Source organism: Equus przewalskii, chromosome 14 (assembly GCF_037783145.1).
Source record: "Equus przewalskii isolate Varuska chromosome 14, EquPr2, whole genome shotgun sequence".
NCBI classification, from domain to species: Eukaryota; Metazoa; Chordata; class Mammalia; order Perissodactyla; family Equidae; genus Equus; species Equus przewalskii.
The window spans coordinates 60,161,995-60,183,058 of NC_091844.1; the positions used below are offsets into that span (position 1 = coordinate 60,161,995).

Sequence of the window (21,064 nt, forward strand, 5' to 3'; positions counted from 1 at the left end):
TAGCTAATATTTATTAAGCAATTACCGTGATCAGCTACTGTTCTCAGCAAAGTACGTGTATTGTCTTATTTTATTTTCACTATATTTCTGTGAAGAATTACTGTCCCCATTTTATATGTGGGCAAATAAGGCACAGAGAGGTTAAGTAACTTGTCTAAGGTCACACAGGAGTAAGTGACAGAGCCAGGTTTCAAACCCAGTCTGGCAACTGGAGCCAGAGCTCTTAATGATTATGCTAGGGTGCATCATATACTTTACTTCTTGTAGTAGAATGTACTATATTGATTGTTTTAGGAAGTTTTGAGATAAAAAAAATTCTGTACCAAAAGGCTCCATTTTGTAGTTCTTTTCAGGTGTTTATGTTTGCTTGATTTTGTTTGTTTATTTTAGTAAGTATCCTCCTTTGCTTTCAATTCTTTCTCTGTGCTCTACCCCCTAACTTTTCATTCACTGCATTTAATCTCTTTGTACTTAAAATATTTTACATGGAAGGGGCCAGCCCTGTGGCCAAGTGGTTAAGTTTGCATACTCCTGGGTGTGGACATGGCACCGCTCATCAGGCCATGCTGAGGCGGCATCCCACATGCCACAACTAGAAGGATCCACAACGAAAAATACACAACTATGTACCGGAGTCTTTGGGGAGGAAAAGGAAAAATAAAATCTTTAAAATATTTTACATGGCAAAGTTTAGATGTGCAAAAGATTCTTCTGGATTTTCATCTACGTTGTATGATCTTTAGTGCCTAGGTCTTGGGACAGTTATTTTGGCCACTAAAATATTCTTTATGTATTTTATTAGTAGTAGTATTTTTCCAGAAAGCCATTATTTAGGTGTATTTTTAACAACTGAGGTTATTAAATGAAGAGCCTCTTCCCCAGTGCGGTTTTGATATGAATTCATTAGGCAAGTGAGATTACAGCTTTTTAAAAAAAATCTAAAATTGTTATGGTTTACAGGTTCACTTATGTAGCTCGCATTTGTTGCTTCGACGAGCCGCTGTGGCGTGTCTCCGGCAGCTTGCGCAAAGAGAAGCGGCTGAAGTCTGCGAGTATGCCATGAGCCTCGCCAAGAACGCGGGGGACAAAGAGAGCGGCGGGGCTAGTAAGTCATCTCAGCCTTCGGTATTCTTGTCGTTTGAAGGCTTCAGCATTTCAAAGGAATATTACTCATGAAATAACATTTTGCATTGAAATATAGTCAGTATTCTTATTCTTTTAAATAAAATAAAACCATTATCACTTTAAAAATTCCAGTATAGTTTTCTTGGTAATTTCACATTTTTACTTGGTTAAAAGTTTTGTAGCATAAAAAAAATGAATAGCGTTTAGTCTCAGGATACTTCTGCCATCCCTTGAGGGTGTTTGAGCTGTGAAAGGAGGGACTGACTCTGGGGATATGGCCGTATCTCACTAATAGAGTTTGGAAGAGACATGACCTATTTTGGGGGTACCTGAAGGCTTCCAGTCTTGGACAAGTAGTTAACTTTTTGTCATATAACTTTTCGTAAAAAGGTTTAGGAAAACTAAGCTTTTTCATAAAACTATGAAATACCAGTAGATGTTTGCATAGCAAAAAGTAGATCTTTGCTTTCTTCAGTTCTTTTTGCTTTTTTGAAGGGTTTTAAGTATAGCTTGAATTCATACTGGATCTTCTGGTGCCTCGGGTAGGTGCTTTGGGAAAGTCCAGAGCAAACCAGGCGCAAGCTCCCAGGGATTAACACCCCAAGAGGTCACACAAGATGTGCTTGATTTCCCAGCAGTGAGTTGTGACAGCACATGAAATGTTGTCCAGAGGGAAGCTTCTTAGAGACTCCGTGCCCAGGGTTTTTATTGGGGGCTGGTCACGTAGGCATGGTCTGCCTGGCGTGTACCAAAAGTTCAGACTCTCAGAGGGAAAGCAGATGTTCAGCATAAACCATATTGTTGATACAGTTAAGGCACAGTAAGCCACTCTTCTCAGGAAATGGTGGGAGCCCTCCTGAAACGCAATTCCCAGATGGTGAACAAGGGCTAACCTTCAGATCAGGCCTTGCTAAGTAGTCTCAGGCTGCTATGTGAACTCTTCTGTGCATCTGTAAAATCTCCAGGTGTTTTATAAAAGAAGAAATATTAACATATGAAATATCTTTAACCTCCCTTGATTAAATAGTTGCAAGGTAATACAATCATAAGATAGCATTTTTCTTCTATGAAACTGACTAAGATTAAAAATAATTGTTATAACCAGTGTTGGGAGAAGTAGGAATAAAAGAGAAATTTCTTATATTGCTGGTAGAAACGTAAAGTCTTACCAGTTTTCTGGAGGATTTTTTTTGTCAGTATATCCCCAAAGTTTTCAAAATGTGCTTAACCTTGATCTAGTAATTCCCCTTCAGGAATTTATCCTCAATGGTTTACCAATTAATTCAGTGATTTAATACGTAGTCATGAAAATTCGCATTGTAAAAGTATAATTCTTGATATGGGAAAATATTCACTACATACTGCTGAGTGAAAAATAGGCCTCTGTGCCTCATCTCTCCCTAATGTTCTCTTTCCTTGGAACCTTTTCTTTTGACTTTTCCTACTGTCTTTGAATTCCCCTCGCTGTGGCTATTTTCTTCCAACCTCCCCTCTTTCTGTCTTTGGAGTGACTCAGCTAAAAGAGCCACTTCTCAGCCTGCATCCTCTATCTCACTCCTTTCGAGGTTGAGAGGGCTTTAGACTTCTGAGAGCCCAACAGTATTCATTCTTAAGGCTGCCTGTAGTACTACTGCTGTTTATGAGGATAAGGATTTTTTGGATAAAGCAGGAAATTTAACTACTGTTGCATAACAACATTACTTTTTGATTGTGTGATTTTTTTATTTAAAAGATTTTTTCATTGAAAAAATTGACATATAATAGCATATTAATTTTAGGTGTACAACATAGTGCTTTGATTTTTTTTTTTTTTTTTTTGAGGAAGATTGGCCGTGAGCCAACACCTGTTGCCAGTCTTCCTCTTTTTGTTTGAGGAAGAGTGGCCCTGAGCTAACATCTGTGCCCATCTTCCTCTGTTTTGCATGTGGGATCCCTCCACAGCATGGCTTGATGAGTTGTATAGGTCCATGCCTGGGATCTGAACGCGTGAACCCAGGCTGCTGAAGCAGAGCATGCTGAACTTAACCACTATGCCACCAGGCCATCCCCTGACTTGATATTTTTATATGCTCCAAAATGGTCATCACACATCTGTCACGATACAACCTTATTACAATATTATTAACTGTATTCCCTATGCTATGCGTTACATCCCTGTGACTTATTTATTTTGGAACTAGAAGCTTTTACCTCTCGATCCCCTTTGCTATTTCACCCATTCCCTCACAGCCCCTCTGCTCCCCGACCCCGTGGCAACCATTTGTTTGTTCTCTGCATGTAAGAGTCTGTTTCTGTTTTCTTATGTGTTCTTTGTGTTTTTAAGATTCCATGTATAAGTGAAATCACATTGTGTGTTTCTTGGAAAGGATTTTCCCTGTCTTTAAATGAACTTTTAGGACACAATCTGTTTATAATTTATGTTCTGGCTTTATAGATTTTTAAAAATCTGAACTGTAAGACTGAATGAATTTCCATTTGTTCTTCCGACAAATATAGCAATAATTTTTTTTGTCTATTAAATTAAACCTATTTACAAACATGTCTTGTTCCCACACTTTTTCTTGTTAGAATCAAATATATATTTATATTTCCTGGAGATTTGTTTAAAATACCTCAGAATAATTGATCGTAAAGCTCACAGTTTTATCTTCATCAGATTAAATTCTAATCCTAAAGATATGTAAATTGGAACCATAAATTGTATATATAGCTAGGCTTGTTTTGTTGCAATTGTGAATTTACATGTGAGCCTTAGTCTATAATATAATTGTTACCTATAGTATACAACAAAATCTTAAACAAGTTCCTTTGTGAAAATTGCTTTGCTTTTCAGATGTCAGTCCTTTCGCCCCTGGAGTTAGTGCTCGAAGTGATATCCATTGCCGGCACCAAGGCGTTAACATAACAGAAACTGGCCTCGAGGGGCTTCTGTTTGGAATGCTAGACCGGGAGACAGACAGAAAATTATGTTCTGATATTCATGATACTTTGGGACATATGCTTTCATCTCTGGCTGTAGACAAGCTTTCCCATTGGCTGATGCTTTGTAAAGATGTCCTAGCAGCTTCTAGTGGTATGTATGTAATATAAAAAACGTGTTCTTAAAATAATGAAAATTATTTTACTTCTGATTTATATATCTATATATACATATATATACACAGATATAGATATAGACACATATAGATATAGATACGATATATAAACTTGAGCTTACATTTAAAAATACTAATAATTTTTCATCTATAAATTCCTGTAAAAATGTTCAACATTAGATTACATTACAAACTAATGAACTTTCTTTAGTTTTTCGAAAGACTATGTTCAAACTAAATTTTCATATATAAAAATCCTGGGTTACACTGTAATAGTGTGTAAAACTAGAGAAATATGTACTTTTATGTTATCTTTTCCTTGGTTTTTTTTGAGGAAGATTAGCCCTGAACTAATGTCTGCCGCCAATCCTCCTCTTTTTGCTGAGGAAGACTGGCCCTGAGCTAACAACTGTGCCCATCTTCCTCTACTTTATATGTAGGACTCCTGCCACAGCATGGCTTGCCAAGCAATGCATAGGTCAGTACCCGGGATCTGAACTGGCGAACCCCAGGCCACCAAAGCGGAACATGCAAACTTAACTGCTGCACCACTGGGCCGGCCCCTCTTTTCCTTGATTTTTGATTGATTATTTTCTTTAAAAAGCTTGGCAATTCTACTTTCAAAGGACTGAGAATTTAGTCTTTTTTAAATTGTCTTCTAACATTAATGCTATTTCTGAAGTATCATTTTGCTATATGTGAGGTGGTTATAATTTGTTTCCATTTTTATTATAGATATGAGTACTGCCACTCCTTTAAGTAGTGGGAAAGATGAAGAATCTGAAAAGAAAGATGAGATGGACGATGATACCATGTTCACCACGCTAGGCGAGGAAGACAAATCCAAGCCCTTTGTGGCCCCTCGCTGGGCCACTCGGGTGTTTGCTGCCGATTGCCTGTGCAGAATCATCCATCTGTGTGACAATGCGGACCAGGCTCACTTTGACCTCGCCATGGCACGTTCTGCTAAACTGCGAAACCCTACAAGTAAATCTAAAACCAGTACTTCTTTCCCCAAAGTATTGTTCTAGGTTTGAAGTGTTTTACTGCTAAACATGCTTTCAATTCATTTACTGTCAGTTCCCTTGCCTTTTATCTTTGTTTTCTCTCCCCTACACATAACACCCATCTTCTCATTCATATTTTGAAGATAAAGTAAAGAAGGTGGTCCAAAGATAGATAGATCAGATAGATCAGATAGATAGATCAGATAGATAGATAGATCAGATAGATAGATAGATAGATAGATAGATCAGATAGATAGATCAGATAGATCAGATAGATAGATAGATCAGATAGATAGATCAGATAGATAGATAGATCAGATAGATAGATCAGATAGATCAGATAGATAGATCAGATAGATCAGATAGATAGATAGATCAGATAGATAGATCAGATAGATAGATAGATAGATTAGATAGATAGATAGATCATGATAGATCAGATAGATAGATCAGATAGATTAGATAGATAGATCAGATAGATCAGATAGATAGATAATATATATAGATAGATCAGATAGATAGATCAGATAGATCAGATAGATAGATCAGATAGATAGATCAGATAGATCAGATAGATAGATATATTAGATAGATAGATCATATAGATAGATTAGATAGATCATGATAGATAGATAATGATATATAGATATATTAGATAGATAGATAGATTAGATATATAGATCAGATAGATTATGATAGATATATAATGATAGATATATAGATTAGATATATAGATCAGATAGATCAGATAGATATATTAGATATATTAGATAGATATATAGATCAGATAGATAGATATATTAGATAGATAGATCAGTATATATAGATAGATTAGATAGATATATCAGATAGATTAGATAGATATATAATATAGATAGATAGATTAGATATATAGATCAGATAGATTAGATAGATAGATAGATCAGATAGATAGATCAGATAGATCAGATAGATAGATAGATCAGATAGATAGATCAGATAGATAGATAGATAGATCAGATAGATAGATAGATCAGATAGATCAGATAGATAGATCAGATAGATAAGATAGATAGATAAGATAGATCAGATAGATAGATCAGATAGATCAGATAGATAGATAAGATAGGTAATACATGTATCTTAATCATTTGTCCTGAGGATAATGATGGCAGTAACTTATGTTTTCTTAGTACGTTGTCCTAGTTTTAGTGCTTCAGTGTAGAAGAGATGACAAAGCCTTGAGGTGCATAAATAGAGTTTTGCAGTCATGAATGCTATGGCAGATTTCAAACTCTCAGATTTCAGAAATCCTCTTGAGTAGTTTTAAAAAGGTAAAACTATTTATTACTGAAACCTCTCACTGCTTTTTATCTTTTATGAGCTTTTTATACTACTTATCCCCTGGATCAGATATTATAGGAAATTTACAGAGATCATCAGATCATCAGGTCCAGTATCTTCATTTTATTGATGAAGAGATCCAGAGAAGCTGAGAGAGGTGGTAGAGTAACAGACTCTTTGTTTTGTACTTTGTTGTCTCTTCATCAACCCTGCCATTTTTTAAATATCTAAAGACAAATTGTATGTATTAACAATATTGAAGTCTATCCGTAAAAAATGCCTTTCAGTTTATTTTATTATGTATAAGAAGCATCAGGGCTCACAAATGGATTAAAACACAAACAAACAAAAAGAACGAACAGTGGCACATCATGTATAAAAGGTGAATCTGAATATAGGGTATGAGCAAAGCACATTATGTCCTGAGCACAATATCTTTATTCATCAGATATTTACTAAATCCTATTGTTTGCTATACATTGGGGATACAAAGAAGGAAAAAACACAGTCCATACCCTTGAACAACTTCTAGTCTAGAAGACAGACAGACTTATCACTCAAGTAATTATGCTGTGTCTCAATACTGGTGTGATAGGATACTTGGGGAACATAAAAGAGTAGTATCCATTTCCTGGAGAGTGAAGACCTTACAGAAGAGGTGATTTTGAACCTGGGTTTTAAAGGCAGAAAAAGGATTTTTCAGGTGGAAGAGGCTGGTTGTATTAGTTTCCTATTGCTGCATAATAAATAACCAAAACTTCGTGGCTTACAACACAGATTTATCACCTTTTAGTTCCCTGGGTCAGAAGGTCCAACATGAGTCTCACTGGGCTGAAGTCAAGGTGTCGGCAGGGCAGCGCTCCCTTCTGGAAGCTCTAGGGGAGAATCCGTTTTCATTTCTTTCCAGGCTTCTATGTGCCACCTGCATTCCTTGGCTCGTGACCCCCTCTCTCTGTCTTGGAAGGCAGCAACATTGAATCTCTCTGTGCTCCTTCTTCGGTCATCACCTCTCTCCTTGACTACAGCCGGGAGAAGTGCTTTGCTTTTAAAGTCGTATGTAATTAGATTGGATCCATATAGAAAATTTAGGGTCATCTCCCTATTTCAGGGTCCATAACCTTAATCACTTCTGCAAAGTCCCTTTAGCCATATAAGGTAGCATATTCACAGGGCCTAGGGATGAGGGTGTGGACGTACTTGGGCACCGTTATTCTGCCTGTCACGCTGTTTGTTATAAGCAGAGAGAGTAAGAGAAGTTGTAAAGGTGTGGAAGTGGAAGTGTGCATATTACGTGTAAGGAGTAGTGAAGAGCCTTGGGTTGGCTTTCCTTTCTTTGTATTTCTTGTTTTTTCTCATTATTTGTGTCTTGTCCTTTTGCCTGCATTCTCAGAGATCCTCACAAGTTTTTCCTTTATATCATTTATAATGTTTTACTGTTTTCTGCTTTCATAGTGGATCCTCAGTCTGTTTTTGTGTTTTTAGTTTTCCTTTAATTTTTCTGTAATTCTTCCACCTCCGTTATATCATATCCTTTTCACTCTTTGTGGTTTTCTTTTCTTATTCCATGGCAGCTGTTTTTAATTTTTTTGCATCCTGTTATGACAAATGGTATTCTAAGTTTTTATTTTGGTTTTCATAGAAAATTGTTTTCAGAGGATGGCTCCTTCTCTCACTCCTCCGAATCTTTCTTTTCACTGGGAGTATTTTTTTCATAGGCTTGTTTGTTCATATACCCTTGAAAGAGGAGCGTGCTCTCCGTATTTGGAATTTGTTCACAGTGTGTATGGGTGGATTGCCTGTGTTTTCTTTGTTTACTGGGTACTTCACACTGGTAGCTGGATGGTAAGCTGATAGAACAGTTCCCCAACCAAGATTCCAATATCTGAAGTGCTTTATTCTGCTGGACTGAAACAGGATCCTTTCCAACACCCACTGCCTGCCATTCTGAACAGTCATGGCAGGATGTATAAAAAATTGTAGACCCAGTGAATGTGCTATATCGGCTCTTCCTGTATCATCCTCATCTCCTTTTCTATCTACTCTGCTTTAGTGTTTGGGAACTACTACTCCCAGAATATAGTAAACCTCCAACAGCCCCTAGATTTCTCCCCATTTTTGAGTTTCTACCCAATGCCCTTTCTCACTCCCCGCCTTGGAGGTCTTGATTTGAGGAAGGTTGGAGGTGGAAAGTGTGTGGCAAATGGTTGGTAGACGGAAACTGTGAGTTAGGTGGCAGAGAGTGCACGAAGGATAAATGGGTCTTTCTATTTCGTTTTGGATTGGCATAATATGAATAGGCCCTTTTAATCCAGTTCATTCTGCCTTGGAAATTTCCTCCCAAATTCTGGCGATAGTTGATTATACCTAATTTTTATTGATGATGTGTTTTTGCCTCTCTGAGGTGAGGACACGTGGGCTTCAAGCCAAAAGTTTTCTTCTCTCCCCTTTACTCCCTTCCCTCAAACCAACAAATATCCTTTTTCAAACTTAAGATTCTAAAATTGGTATTTTAGGTAAGCGCATGAAAAAATTGGAAGATTCTTTGTCTTATAACCTTCACAATAGCAATAATAACAAAAACCTGGTTAAATAGAAGCTGTTTAGGGATCAGGCTGAGCCACAGAATTGCCACTGCTTCAAAAAGTCTTTGAGAGTCTTGCAGCCTCCTGAAGAACTTGAGAGTCCTTGAGCTGGATAAATTCTTGAGTTAGTTTCTGTTGCTATAACTTTAAGTTCACTGATCTTTTCTTCTTTGATATCTAATTGCTGTTAATCTCATCCAGTGTGTTTTTCAGTACAGATATTTTATTTTTTATCTTTAGAAGTCTCATTTGTGGTTTCTGTCTTTTATCTCTCTCTTCATCATGTTCATGCTTTCCTTTTCCTTTTTGAATATAGACAACATATTTATAATAGCTGTTTAAGGTCCCTGTCTACTAATTCTGTCATCTCTTTCATTTCTGGACCTGCTTTTATTCAGATTTTTTTTTCTTTCCTTGTTATGAGATATGTTTTCCTACTTCTTTGCATACCTGGTAATTTTTAATTAGATGCTAGGCATTGCAAATTTTATGATATTAGTGCTGGATTTTGTTGTATTCCTTTAAATAGTGTTGGACTTTGTGCTGGGATGTAGTTAAATTACTTGGTGGTCTTTGAATTCTTTCGAGACTTGCTTTTAAGTTTTAATAGGGGAGATCCAGGGCAGCCTTTACTCTAAGGCTAAAAGGAAAAAGAGTTCTCTTTTCTACATCTTATCCTTATAAGTCTTTTCCAGAGTAGAGGTTGACAAACTATAGCCTACAGTCCAAATCTAGTCCACAGCCTGTTTTTGTAAAAAAAGTTTTATTGGCACACAGCATACCCATTTGTATACATACAATCTGAGATTGCTTTCATTCTACAACAGCAGAGTTGAGTAGTTGCACTAGAAATTATATGGCTGGCAAAGCCAAAAATATTTACTCTCTGGTTCTTCACAGAAGTTTGCCAACAGCTGTTCTAACAATTACAAACTCCTTTGAGGAAAGTTATGCTAATTAGTTATTTTGCTTTCAAATGTCATTTTACATCCTATAATGTCACCTATGTTCATGTTGTATAAAGGTTTACCAGTGTTCTTGAGAGACTATGAATGGAAGCTTGCTTGCTTTCTTTTTTAATAGTTATATATTTTATTTTTATATAATTATTTTAATTAAAATGTAGTTGACAATATTGTATTAGTTTCAGGTGTTGGAAGCATCTTGAAAGTCTATCTTTGTTGTTTTTAAACATAGTGAACTATGTGGATAAGTGCATATTTGTTTGTTTTTCTTTTTGCTGAGGAAGATTAGCCCTAAGCTAACATCTGTTGCCGGTTTTCCTTGTTGTTTTGTTTTTCTTTTTCTTTTTTTTAAAGATTTTATTTTTTCTCTTTCTCCCCAAAGCCCCCTGGTACATAGTTGTGTATTTTTAGTTGTGGGTCCTTCTAGTTGTGGCATGTGGGATGCCACCTCAGCATGGCTTGATGAGTAGTGCCATGTCCACGCCCAGGATTCGAACTGGTGAAACCCTGGGCCACCGAAGCAGAGCACATGAGCTTAACCACTCGGCCATGGGGCCGGCTGCTTCCTTGTTTTTTTCTTGAGGAAGATGAACCCCAAGCTAACATCTGTACCAGTCTTCTTCTGCTTTATATGTGAGTCGCTGCCACAGCATGGCTGGTGAGTGGTGTGAGTCTGCACCCAGGATCTGAATCTGTGAACCTGGGCTGCCAAAGTGGAATATGCCAAACTTAACTGTTAAACCACAGGGCCAGCCCCCATAGGTGCTTTTTTAAAGAAATTTTTTTCGTTCCATATTTTTATGTTATTACCCTTATCTTTGGAAAAGTTTTCCTTTTTGCCTTCTATTGTTATTTTTAGATGACCTCTTGGTACTTCATCTCTCTGACCTGATTCGCATGGCATTCATGGCTGCAACTGATCATAGTAACCAGCTGCGGATGGCTGGGCTTCAAGCACTTGAAGACATTATCAAGAAGTTTGCATCTGTGCCTGAGCCAGAATTTCCAGGTCATGTGATTCTGGAGCAGTATCAAGCTAATGTAAGATATTCTATTTATTTAGAAACTTAAAATTGATCTTTTGAGTGATCATTAAAAGAGCGAAGACTCTGGAGAAATGTATTTGGAACTGCAAACTATTTATTCATGTAGAATGCATATCTCTACTCCTATTGTCTCTTACATAGTTTCAGTCAACACACAGTTGAAGAAAAAAATACAGTCATGCACCACATAACATTTCTGTCAACAACAGATTACGTATATGACAGTTGTCCCATAAGGTTAGTACCACATAGCCTAGGTGTGTAGTAGCCTATATCATCTAGGTTTGTGTGAGTACACTCTGTGATGTTCACACAGCTATGAATCGCCTAACACATTTCTCAGAACGTATCCCTGTCATGAAGTGATGCGTGACTGTGATATAAAAAACATGTCAGTATTTTTAAGTTGTGATAGCATATTGGTGATTAAACTAGAATAGAAACTCGAGCCTAGGTTTCCAGTCTTGTGTTTAGATGTTTAGCCATGCCGTTTAAAAGATAAAGAAATATTCAAAGAGTGTCGTGGATTGGCTACCATTATTTTTATATGTCAGTAGTTGATAAACATTTCTAAAAATAAAAAGCAGTTGCCCCTTGTAGGCTGAAGAATAATTTAACTTTTAATAACAGCAGTTACAAATATTACTGAAAGAATTATATACTTTCAAAAGATGTTTTTATTTCATTTGAAACAGAGATATACTTCTCTCCTGAAATTTATACCTTTATTTATGTTCTTCACATGAGGCACAGTAGGTGTAATGCTGGTAATGGTGGGTTCTGTGAAGGCAGAAAAAAACTTAAGTTAGCAAGGAAAGAGTAAACCTTTTTTTACTGTGGTTATTCCAAATCTTGGCTCCAGACACACCACAGCTCTTCTAAAAGCTATGTTCAAATATACGCAAAATAAAAAAGTGTGAATAATGTATAATCCATTTTTTTTCATCATAAGTACAGGTGAAGAAGTTATATTTCTAGCCCAATTTACTATGGAAAACCTGTATACAATTATTTACTTCCAAATACTGAGCCTATCAGAATGAAGGTCTTTTTTTTTTTTTTACTTTTTATTTAGAAATAATTTCAAACTTACAGAAATGTTGGAGGAATAGTACAAAAACTGTCTTATAGCCTTTATTCATATTTGCCAATTGTCAGTTTTGCCTCATTTGCTTTCACATTGATTTTCTCTCTCTTTCTACACACATACACACTTTTTTTTCCCTAAACCATTTAAAAGTAAATTATTTAAATCTTGTACCGTTACTATTGAACACTTTAATCTGTATTTCCAAAGGACAAGCACGTTGTCTTACATAACCGCAGAAAAGTTACCAACTTCAGGAAATTCAACATTGATTTACTACATTTATATAATCTTCAAATTCCACTTTTATCAGTTAACCCAGTAATCTTTTTTGTGATATATTCTTGCTTCTGCAGTGCAGGATCCGATACCAGCAATTAGTTGATTATTGCAATACCAATGCTGCAGTTAGTTGCCATGTGTCTTTAGTCACAGAGAGGGACTGCTTGATCCATTTCCAAATACTGCTGATGTAGCATCCTTAGTGACTGAATCTCCAACGGAGGGGAAGAAGTCTCGTTAGGAATTGACTACATCTAATTCCTTATTCAGCTCATACATATTAAATCTATCTAAGAATTTGTGACTGATACTGGCTTGTTAAAACTACAGCTCATATTCCTTCACTTATCACTATAACTATTATAACAGGGGCTGGCCCCGTGGCCGAGTGGTTAAGTTCGCGCGCTCCACTGCAGGCGGCCCAGTGTTTCATTGGTTCAAATCCTGGGTGCGGACATGGCACTGCTCATCAAACCACGCTGAGCCAGCATCCCACATGCCACAACTAGAAGGACCCACAACAAAGAATATACAACTATGTACTGGGGGGCTTTGGGTAGAAAAAAAAATCTGAAATAAAAAAAAATATAACAACAGTACATGAATTGAATTAATATTTCTTGAGCAACTTTGTTTTAAAGCATCTGTTTTAGAGGTGAAGTGATCTGTAAGGTCTTTTAGTGACTGTGTGAATTTTTAGTACTACTCAGTTATTTAAAGAAATTGATTCGATTACATGAGATTCAACCCATGAGGTAAATACTCTTAGAAATATGTTCAGGAAAATACAGGCAGAAAAAAAAAAAGACAGTGTTCTGTTATCTCTGGGAACATGTGACTTTGTCAGAAAATCCTGTTTACTATTTAATAAAAACAAAAGAAAATGAATCAAGATGAATTGCCTATTTGGTATAACATTTATACAGATTTGATAATGATAACCTCCTGGAAAGGGAAAGAGAAATGGTTTGGTTGAGTTTATTGTAATGGAAAAGAGACCTGAGGGAGATGTGATTAAAAAGGAAAGGAACAGATATGTGTTTTTTGTGTTTTCATCTCCAAAGACACAAGAGGCTTTATACGCACTATTTATCTTTCAAAATAAAATGCTTGTCTTCATTTTTCTAGGTGGGAGCTGCTTTAAGACCCGCCTTTTCACAAGATACCCCGTCGGACATAATAGCAAAAGCTTGCCAGGTAAGAATAGGGTTTTCTATAGTTATCTTCTGTAAATTCATAGATATCTTAGCATTTTGCTTCCAGGAAAGAAGAGAGAAAAATCAAATAATATTAATTTTTACCGTGGAAATACAGCAGTGAAAGTTTCCCTTTTTATTCTGTATCAAATGATGAAGTCGTAACTATTAATCACCTCCCTTTTTTGTCATAGCTGAGACGAAAGTCATAGAGGGACTAAAGTAAAAGTAAGATCGCAAAATCTATAATGATTAAAGAATGCATGGTAATGATAATTAGATATAAAGATTTTTTGACCACAGGTTATGCAAATTCTACAAGTTTCTGCGTATTAAACTATCCTAAAGAGAATTTCACAATATGGACATTTCTTTGCAAAATTAATCCCAGGAGATCGTTCTCACATTATCGTATCTGAAGAGTCACAGAAGCACGTATGTTCTTAACCTTCAGTAACTTGCGCTTTTTCGTGCTTCATTCTGAAAAAGGATCCATCTTTCAGAAAATCAGATTCTTTATCTACTTTCCTAAGATAGAAGGAAGCAACTCTCTCCTTCCCAGTTTCCTGGAGCATGGGGCTGTGGGCCATGATTATTGCTTAGAATCCTAACCAAGCTACATGTGGCCTCTGCAGAGAATGTTCTGCTGTTTGCACTGTTAGGTTTCAAATTCTGACTTTGTTCTCCCTGTGGCTGAATGGGTTTGCCTCTTGCTCCCGTTGTTAAGATTTATTTCTCTGAAGCCTTCTGTCTTAATGGTGACCTTCAGAGAAATGAACTCTTTGCACAAACAGCGGACCAGCGAGACACAAGGGAGCCTTGTTTGAGAGGCGTCGTGGCTCATGGTACAAACCTTGGAGTTAGAGTAGGTCATTTGGTTTGGGATACTGACACAAAAACATCAGAAATCAGTCATATATAAATAAATGTATCATGGTGATGTTCCAGAGGATGGTATTTAAGCAGACAAAACTTCTTACAAAGCTCCTGATCATTAGAAAAGCAAAGGCTATTAGAATTTCGTCTTGTAAATGAGTAGTATGAAAATTTCCTGTTACTGAATTTGCCTTAAACTTACTTTTTCTGTGGCCCTTGCTGCTTTTTCTATATGAAATTTCTTCTTTTCTAGTGGTAGGCTTAAATTCTTGACCTCCTATCCTCTGTTTCTGGAAGGAAGCCTGGTTTTGAAACAGGTAGAGTGGTGGATTGCGAGTTCCTTTCCTTAAGGGACAGGAAGGAGTTGGCTTTGGGCAGATCATGAAACATGGCATCCCAGCTTCTTTACTAGAGTAAATGTCATGTCAAACCTGAAAATCAGGGTAATTCTTAGGTATTATAGGAAGACCCTCAAGTGTAACACAATTGGGGACAGTAATCAATGGGTTAATCAAAAATCATTTAAACCAAGGTTGGAATCATAAAAATAATACATACCCTAAATATTTTACTTCAGCTTAAATTTTAGAAATGTACATTTATTCACCACTCTCCTGATGTATAGCCAAGATACAGATAAGAAAGTGAGGACTTGTAATTGTGGAGTTAAGTTGGCACTTTCAGACCCCCGCTTCTTGACATTCTTCCCCTGGCTCCAGTGTCACCACACTTGCCTGGTTTTCCTTTTGCTTTTCTGACATTTTCTTTTCAATTTCTTTCATTGTTTATTCTTATTCCATTTGTCCCTTAAGTATAACTATTTTCCCTGTGTTCTGTCCTTAAGGCTTTTTTTCATACCTCAGTCCTTGAACAAATTTACCTAATGACATTCCCTTTGAGTAGAGGATTCCCAGGTCTACATAGTTACTGTTGACCTTGCTCCTGAAATCCACACCCAAGTTTCCACTGCCTGCTGAATATTTTTCCACAAGTCTCTTACTGGTTCTTTAAACTCAGCGTGTTAAAATGTTCACAATCAAAATTGTGCTAACTTCTCATCTCCACCAAACTTTCCTGTTGTGTTCTCTCTCCTAAGCAATGGCATCACCGTCCTCCATTCACCTAAGTTAGGAGCTTTAGCAATCAAAATTTGGCAATCGTTGACTCCTCACCCTTTTTCCACATCTCTGCCCCAAACCCCTAAAAATATTTAATTGGTTTCCAAATCCTGTGATTTCTACCTACAAGTCTCTCTCAGATGATACTCCCTTTTCCTACCATTCCCATTTTGATCCATCCTCTGTTGGTTAATACTATAATAGTCACTTAACACCTTGTTTACTGTCTAAACACATTCTTTCCTATACGTGAGTACTTGAGCGGTTTTCCTAAAGCACAATTCTAATCCTAATCCCCCTGCTCAGAAGCCTCAGAAACTCATGATTGGCTACCAAAGTCGGAATTCACTTTGCGTGGAATTTAAATTGTACCATAATCTGATCCCAGTTAATTTTCCTAATCCCATTTCTTCTCCTGTATAACTCCCCTATATCTGTATACACGAACCTTCCTGCTGTCTAGACTTTCCCATTTTCCGTGCTGGAATTAGTCTCTTCTTTCATCCTTGTTAAGTGTAAACAAGTGCAATCATAACACATTCTTAGATGTTCATTCAATCTGTGTTTTCTTGAGGACAGGGACTATTTTTTTCCCTTTTCCTTTTTTTTTTTAATCTCTTCCATAGGAGCCACAGTAATCTTTGGTCTGTAGTAAGCAGAAATGTTGTTGAATTGAAGAACTATTCATGACTGAGCTGATGCGAATTTTTTCTGTTAAAATTTTTATCAAATTAGACAATGGAAACATGATAAGTAATAGTGTTTTGTTTTCCACGTAGGAATACAATGAGTTCCATACTTGCCATGGACTTGTTATTAAAAAAAATAAAGCATAGCATTGGGGGTTTTTTGTTTTATTTTGTTCATTGGTTTTATTTTGTTTCTTCTCTCAAGGAAAAAAATCGTATTTAGTCCATTCTCTTATATGTTAAATGTTTTTCTTTTTGAGGAAGATTAGCCCTGAGCTAACATCTGCTGCCAGTCCTCCTCTTTTTACTAAGGAAGACTGGCCCTGAGCTCACATCTGTGCCCATCTTCCTCTACTTTATATGTGGGATCCCTGCCACAACATGGCTTGACAAGTGGTGCATAGGTCCGCGCCCGCGATCCGAACTGGTGAACCCTAGGTGCCGTAGCAGAATGTGCTAACTTAACTGCTGCGCCACCGGGCCGGCCCAATGTTAATTTTCTTATACAAAATTTTGAAACATTTTCTTTGTCTAGGTATGCAGTACATGGATTGGAAGTGGAGTTGTCAGTGATCTCAATGATCTCCGTCGAGTACACAACCTGCTTGTTTCCTCTTTGGACAAAGTTCAGGCCGGAAAAGGATCTTCCAGCCAGCTGTACCGAGAGAGTGCCACAACCATGGAAAAACTGGCTGTTCTCAAAGCGTGGGCAGAGGTAACCACAGCCTATTGTTTTTGAATCATTTCTACATCCATGAAAAAATGTTCTCTACTCCTGTAGTTAAAAAGGTTTTGTTTGGGGCAGCCCTGTGGCTGAGTGGTTCAGTTTGCGTGCTCTGCTTTGGCGGCCGAGGGTTTCACCAGTTCGAATCCTGGGTGCGGACATGGCACTGCTCATCAAGCCATGCTGAGGTGGCATCCCACATGCCACAACTAGAAGGACCCACAACTAAAAATACACAACTATGTACCAGGGGGCTTTGGGGAGAAAAAGGAAAAAAATTTAAAAATCTTTTAAAGAAAATTAAAAAAAAATTATAAAAAAAAAAGTTCTGTTTGAGCCAGTCCTGATGGTCTATCAGTTAAAGTTGGGTGCACTCTGCTTCAGTGTCCCAGGTTCCATTCCTGGGCACAGAACCACACCACTTGTCTATCATTGGCCATGCTGTGGTGGCAGCTCACATAGAAGAGCCAGAAGAACTCACAGCTTTACACAGCTATGTACTAGGGCTTATAAAAGAAAAAAGATTTTGTTCTATTTTTGTTTTTTTAAAACTGACTTTGGTACGAAATACTTTTTGAAAATCTGTTATTTGCGCTTTCTCACTGAAATACATACACATTTATGTCTCGAACTCTTATCAAACCTTTGAAAATTATTTTTTTTAATCAATTTCTGAAAACTTCTGTATTGAGGAAGGGCTCTCTTTACTTACCATGGGGAAATTAGGCAAGGAAAACCTACAGATATAAATAATAGAAAATATCTTATGACAAGAATCTTTTATTTGATTAAATTTCAGGAGACTTGCCACCCTCACTGATACCAAGGCTGCAGGGGGTTTTTGTTTGTCTGTTTTGATTTTTTTGGTGAGGAAGATTGGTCCTGAGTTAACATCTGTTGCCAGTCTTCCTCTTTTTGCTTAAAGAGATTGTTGCTGAGCCAAGATCTCTGCCAGTCTTCCTCTATTTTGTATGTGGAACACTGCCACAGCATGGCTTCATGAGTGGTGTGTAGATCTGTGCCCAAGATCTGAGCCCGCAAACCCTGGGCCACTGAAGCAGAGCATGTGACCCCAACTACTATGCCACCAGGCTGGCCCCTGTTTTGATTTTGAATATCTAGTTTTACCTCTTTCATTCCCACAGCCACTTTAATGATAATGATATTGTTTTAAATTCACTTTTCTAAATTCCTGCTGCCACTTGCTTTAAATTCTTATCATCTGCCCTCAGGTATTTCTGGTAACTCTTTATTCCTTCCTCTGCCAATCCAGTGTCTCACTTCCCTATTTCCAGGCTGTCAGTAGCCTGTGACCACCCAGTAGGCAATTGCTGGCCAAAGCATGCAGCATCCAGATGGTATAATTTAGAAAAAGGACCTCTGGGGTTTTGTTTTTGGTTTTTTTTTCCACAGAAGAAAAAATGGAAAAATGTAGAGCTCAATAAGATATTGTGGAAGTTGTTTTCTTCTCTGATTTTTAGACTGTAGATCAAGCTGTCTTTCTAATAGAGTATTCCTGAGGTACCCTGCTATCATTTTTACCTTAGACAATTAAAATATTTGTTGTTTACATTGATAACTTATTGATAAAATTTTGGCTTTTTTCAAATTAATGTAAATTTCTAATTTTAGATGGAAAGTAGTGTAAGAAAAAGATACTATAATATGATTGTCTCTGTTTTCTCATTTAGAAATTAATGAAAATTCTTTGTTAATTGTCACATATCTAAATTTTTAACTAAAACTTAGTACTACTTTTTTCTTGTCAGTAGAAATTACTTTGCAGCTGGTTTAGTGATTTTTATTTTTAAAAAACATAGCCTTTGGAATTTTTCTTAATTTTCCAACCCCATTCATTAATTTCCCCAAACAAAGAAACCGTTATGTAGTTTAATTATCATAAGATCATTTGACAGTTAGCTAGTTCTCTGCTGACTTGCATTAATGTGCTTGATTCACCCACCACCCCACCAGGAAATCTGGCATAGTTCAGCATAAAAAGCGTTAAGTGTTGAATCAGAGGCCCTAGAACAAGTTCTTCTCTGTAATTTACCATGTTTGTGACATTGGTCAAGTGATTTGATCTCTCAGAGCCTCAGTTTTTTTCATTCCGACATGGAAATAATATCTTCTAAGACAAGGTGTATCAAAGGACCAAGCATATTGTCTGGCTCTGAATGAAAGATAAATCATTGCTTTTAAGAAATTACAACTTAACATAACTAAATTAATAATGCACGTTTTTATTTGAAACTCCTTTCTCATTTTGGGGTAACTTGGTACTGTAATTTAATGGTTTGCACCTCCAGCCTCAGCCTTTATTATTATCTAGTAATTCTTTTCCCTGCTTAGCTTCATTTTTTGTCATTCTCCTCAAGTGCCCGCCATATTTTAGGTTTCTCTACTCGAGACCTATCTTTGCTGCTTGTTTTTCACTCAGAAAATTGAGGATGTTAGCTTTCCAGCTCTTCAGATTATTACTTTCAAATCTTTAGATTTGTGTGAGTTGATAATTGTCCTTTTACCTATCTGACCTTGGGTGAGTCATTTAACTGCTTGTTTTCTAAGCCTGTTTTCTCAACCTTAACATGTGGATAATAATTAGACGCATTTCATAGGATTACAGTGTGAATTAAATGAGGTAAACAATGACATTTACAATGCCTACCACATTATATGTGCAGAAAATGTACCTGTGTTATTAAGATAATAATTATTTTAGGTTTCCTCTAACCAAGGACTGACTTTTCTCATTCTCTTACCTCCTACTCTCTGATTCATTCCAAAAAAGTGTTATTGAGCATCAGCTCTGTGCCAGGCTAGAAGCTGAGAATACACCTGCTTCACCTCAGCCGCTTCCTGAGATTCAGTCATTCGTTACACAAACCATGCAGTGTTGATTAGGTTCCAGGCACTGTGCCTAGGCACTGGGCATAGTGAGGTAGGGAAGATAGATCCTTAAAAACAAATTTTAAAAGACATTCCTTCTCAGCACTGTTCTCACCCCTTTATCATTATATTAGTCTTGAGTCCGTGGAAAGCAAAAACCATGCATTATTTGTCATTTTGCCTCAGGTCCTAACTAGTAAGGATTTGATGACTGAATGGCTGAATATACTTATAGTACTTATTTCCTTAAAATGTTGGTATAATAATAAATCTAGGGGAAGAAAACAAGCTTAAAACCACTAGAAAATATTAATGTGATATATTTATAACTTGAGATCCAAAATCCCTACTCTAAAAATGAATTGGTTTCTGTTTCTAAATCATCAGGTGTTAGTATTGCTGGTTGACTATAGCTAACTGTTACAGATCATCATGGTGTTAAAGAATGCTCTTCCTCAAAAGTGAAGAGTCATTAAGTTTCCGATAATCATTGTCCAGAACTTAGTCAATTACTGTGCCATAGCTGTCTGCTCATTGTAGGAATAGAGAGAAGACCCTGCCCTCTGGAAGCTTAGGGTGTACCTATACACATATATAGACTTCCTCATTTAGTACAACAGAAACAACACTGTGTAGGGGGAAAACAGTTCTCTCAAGATTTTTATCTGGTCCAATTTTCTTTCTTACTTTCTCCCCTTTTTTTTCCTTTTTCATTGATGTGTAATTCAGCTTAGTGTTGCCAGTTTCCAAAGCCTAAATGTCTGTACACAAACAAAAGAAAACAAAATAACTTCAACAAAGAAGATTCTTTAAAATTATATTTTAGGAAGTTGCTATCGTACATCTTTTTCGTTTACAAAGTGGAGACAGGATACAGATAATATATGTGGTTAGTAAATTATATTCTTGGCTCAGCTATCTGTTGTAAAGGCTAGATTGCTAAATATCACTGAAGGACTATAAAAGAAGGGGTTTAGAAGGATATTTATGGAAATCCTTTCTCTGGCCCCTCACCCGTCTCAGCATTTTTCTCTGAATGCTGTCTGATTGTGCCTAATGA

At 36.8% G+C, this 21,064-nt stretch overlaps 1 protein-coding gene across 5 annotated transcripts in view; it reads left to right on the forward strand.

Annotated features, from left to right (window-relative positions):
* The window catches only part of HEATR5B (HEAT repeat containing 5B), a 107,711-nt gene that overhangs the window by 58,396 nt on the left and 28,251 nt on the right, over positions 1–21,064 (forward strand). For all 5 annotated transcript variants that reach the window (XM_070574050.1, XM_070574053.1, XM_070574051.1 and 2 more), the window contains exons 22-27: positions 961–1,105; positions 3,959–4,198; positions 4,956–5,207; positions 10,957–11,138; positions 13,641–13,709; positions 16,927–17,106. In XM_070574050.1, coding sequence (XP_070430151.1) covers positions 961–1,105; positions 3,959–4,198; positions 4,956–5,207; positions 10,957–11,138; positions 13,641–13,709; positions 16,927–17,106 — 1,068 coding nt within the window. The remainder of the gene's footprint in view (positions 1–960; positions 1,106–3,958; positions 4,199–4,955; positions 5,208–10,956; positions 11,139–13,640; positions 13,710–16,926; positions 17,107–21,064) is intronic.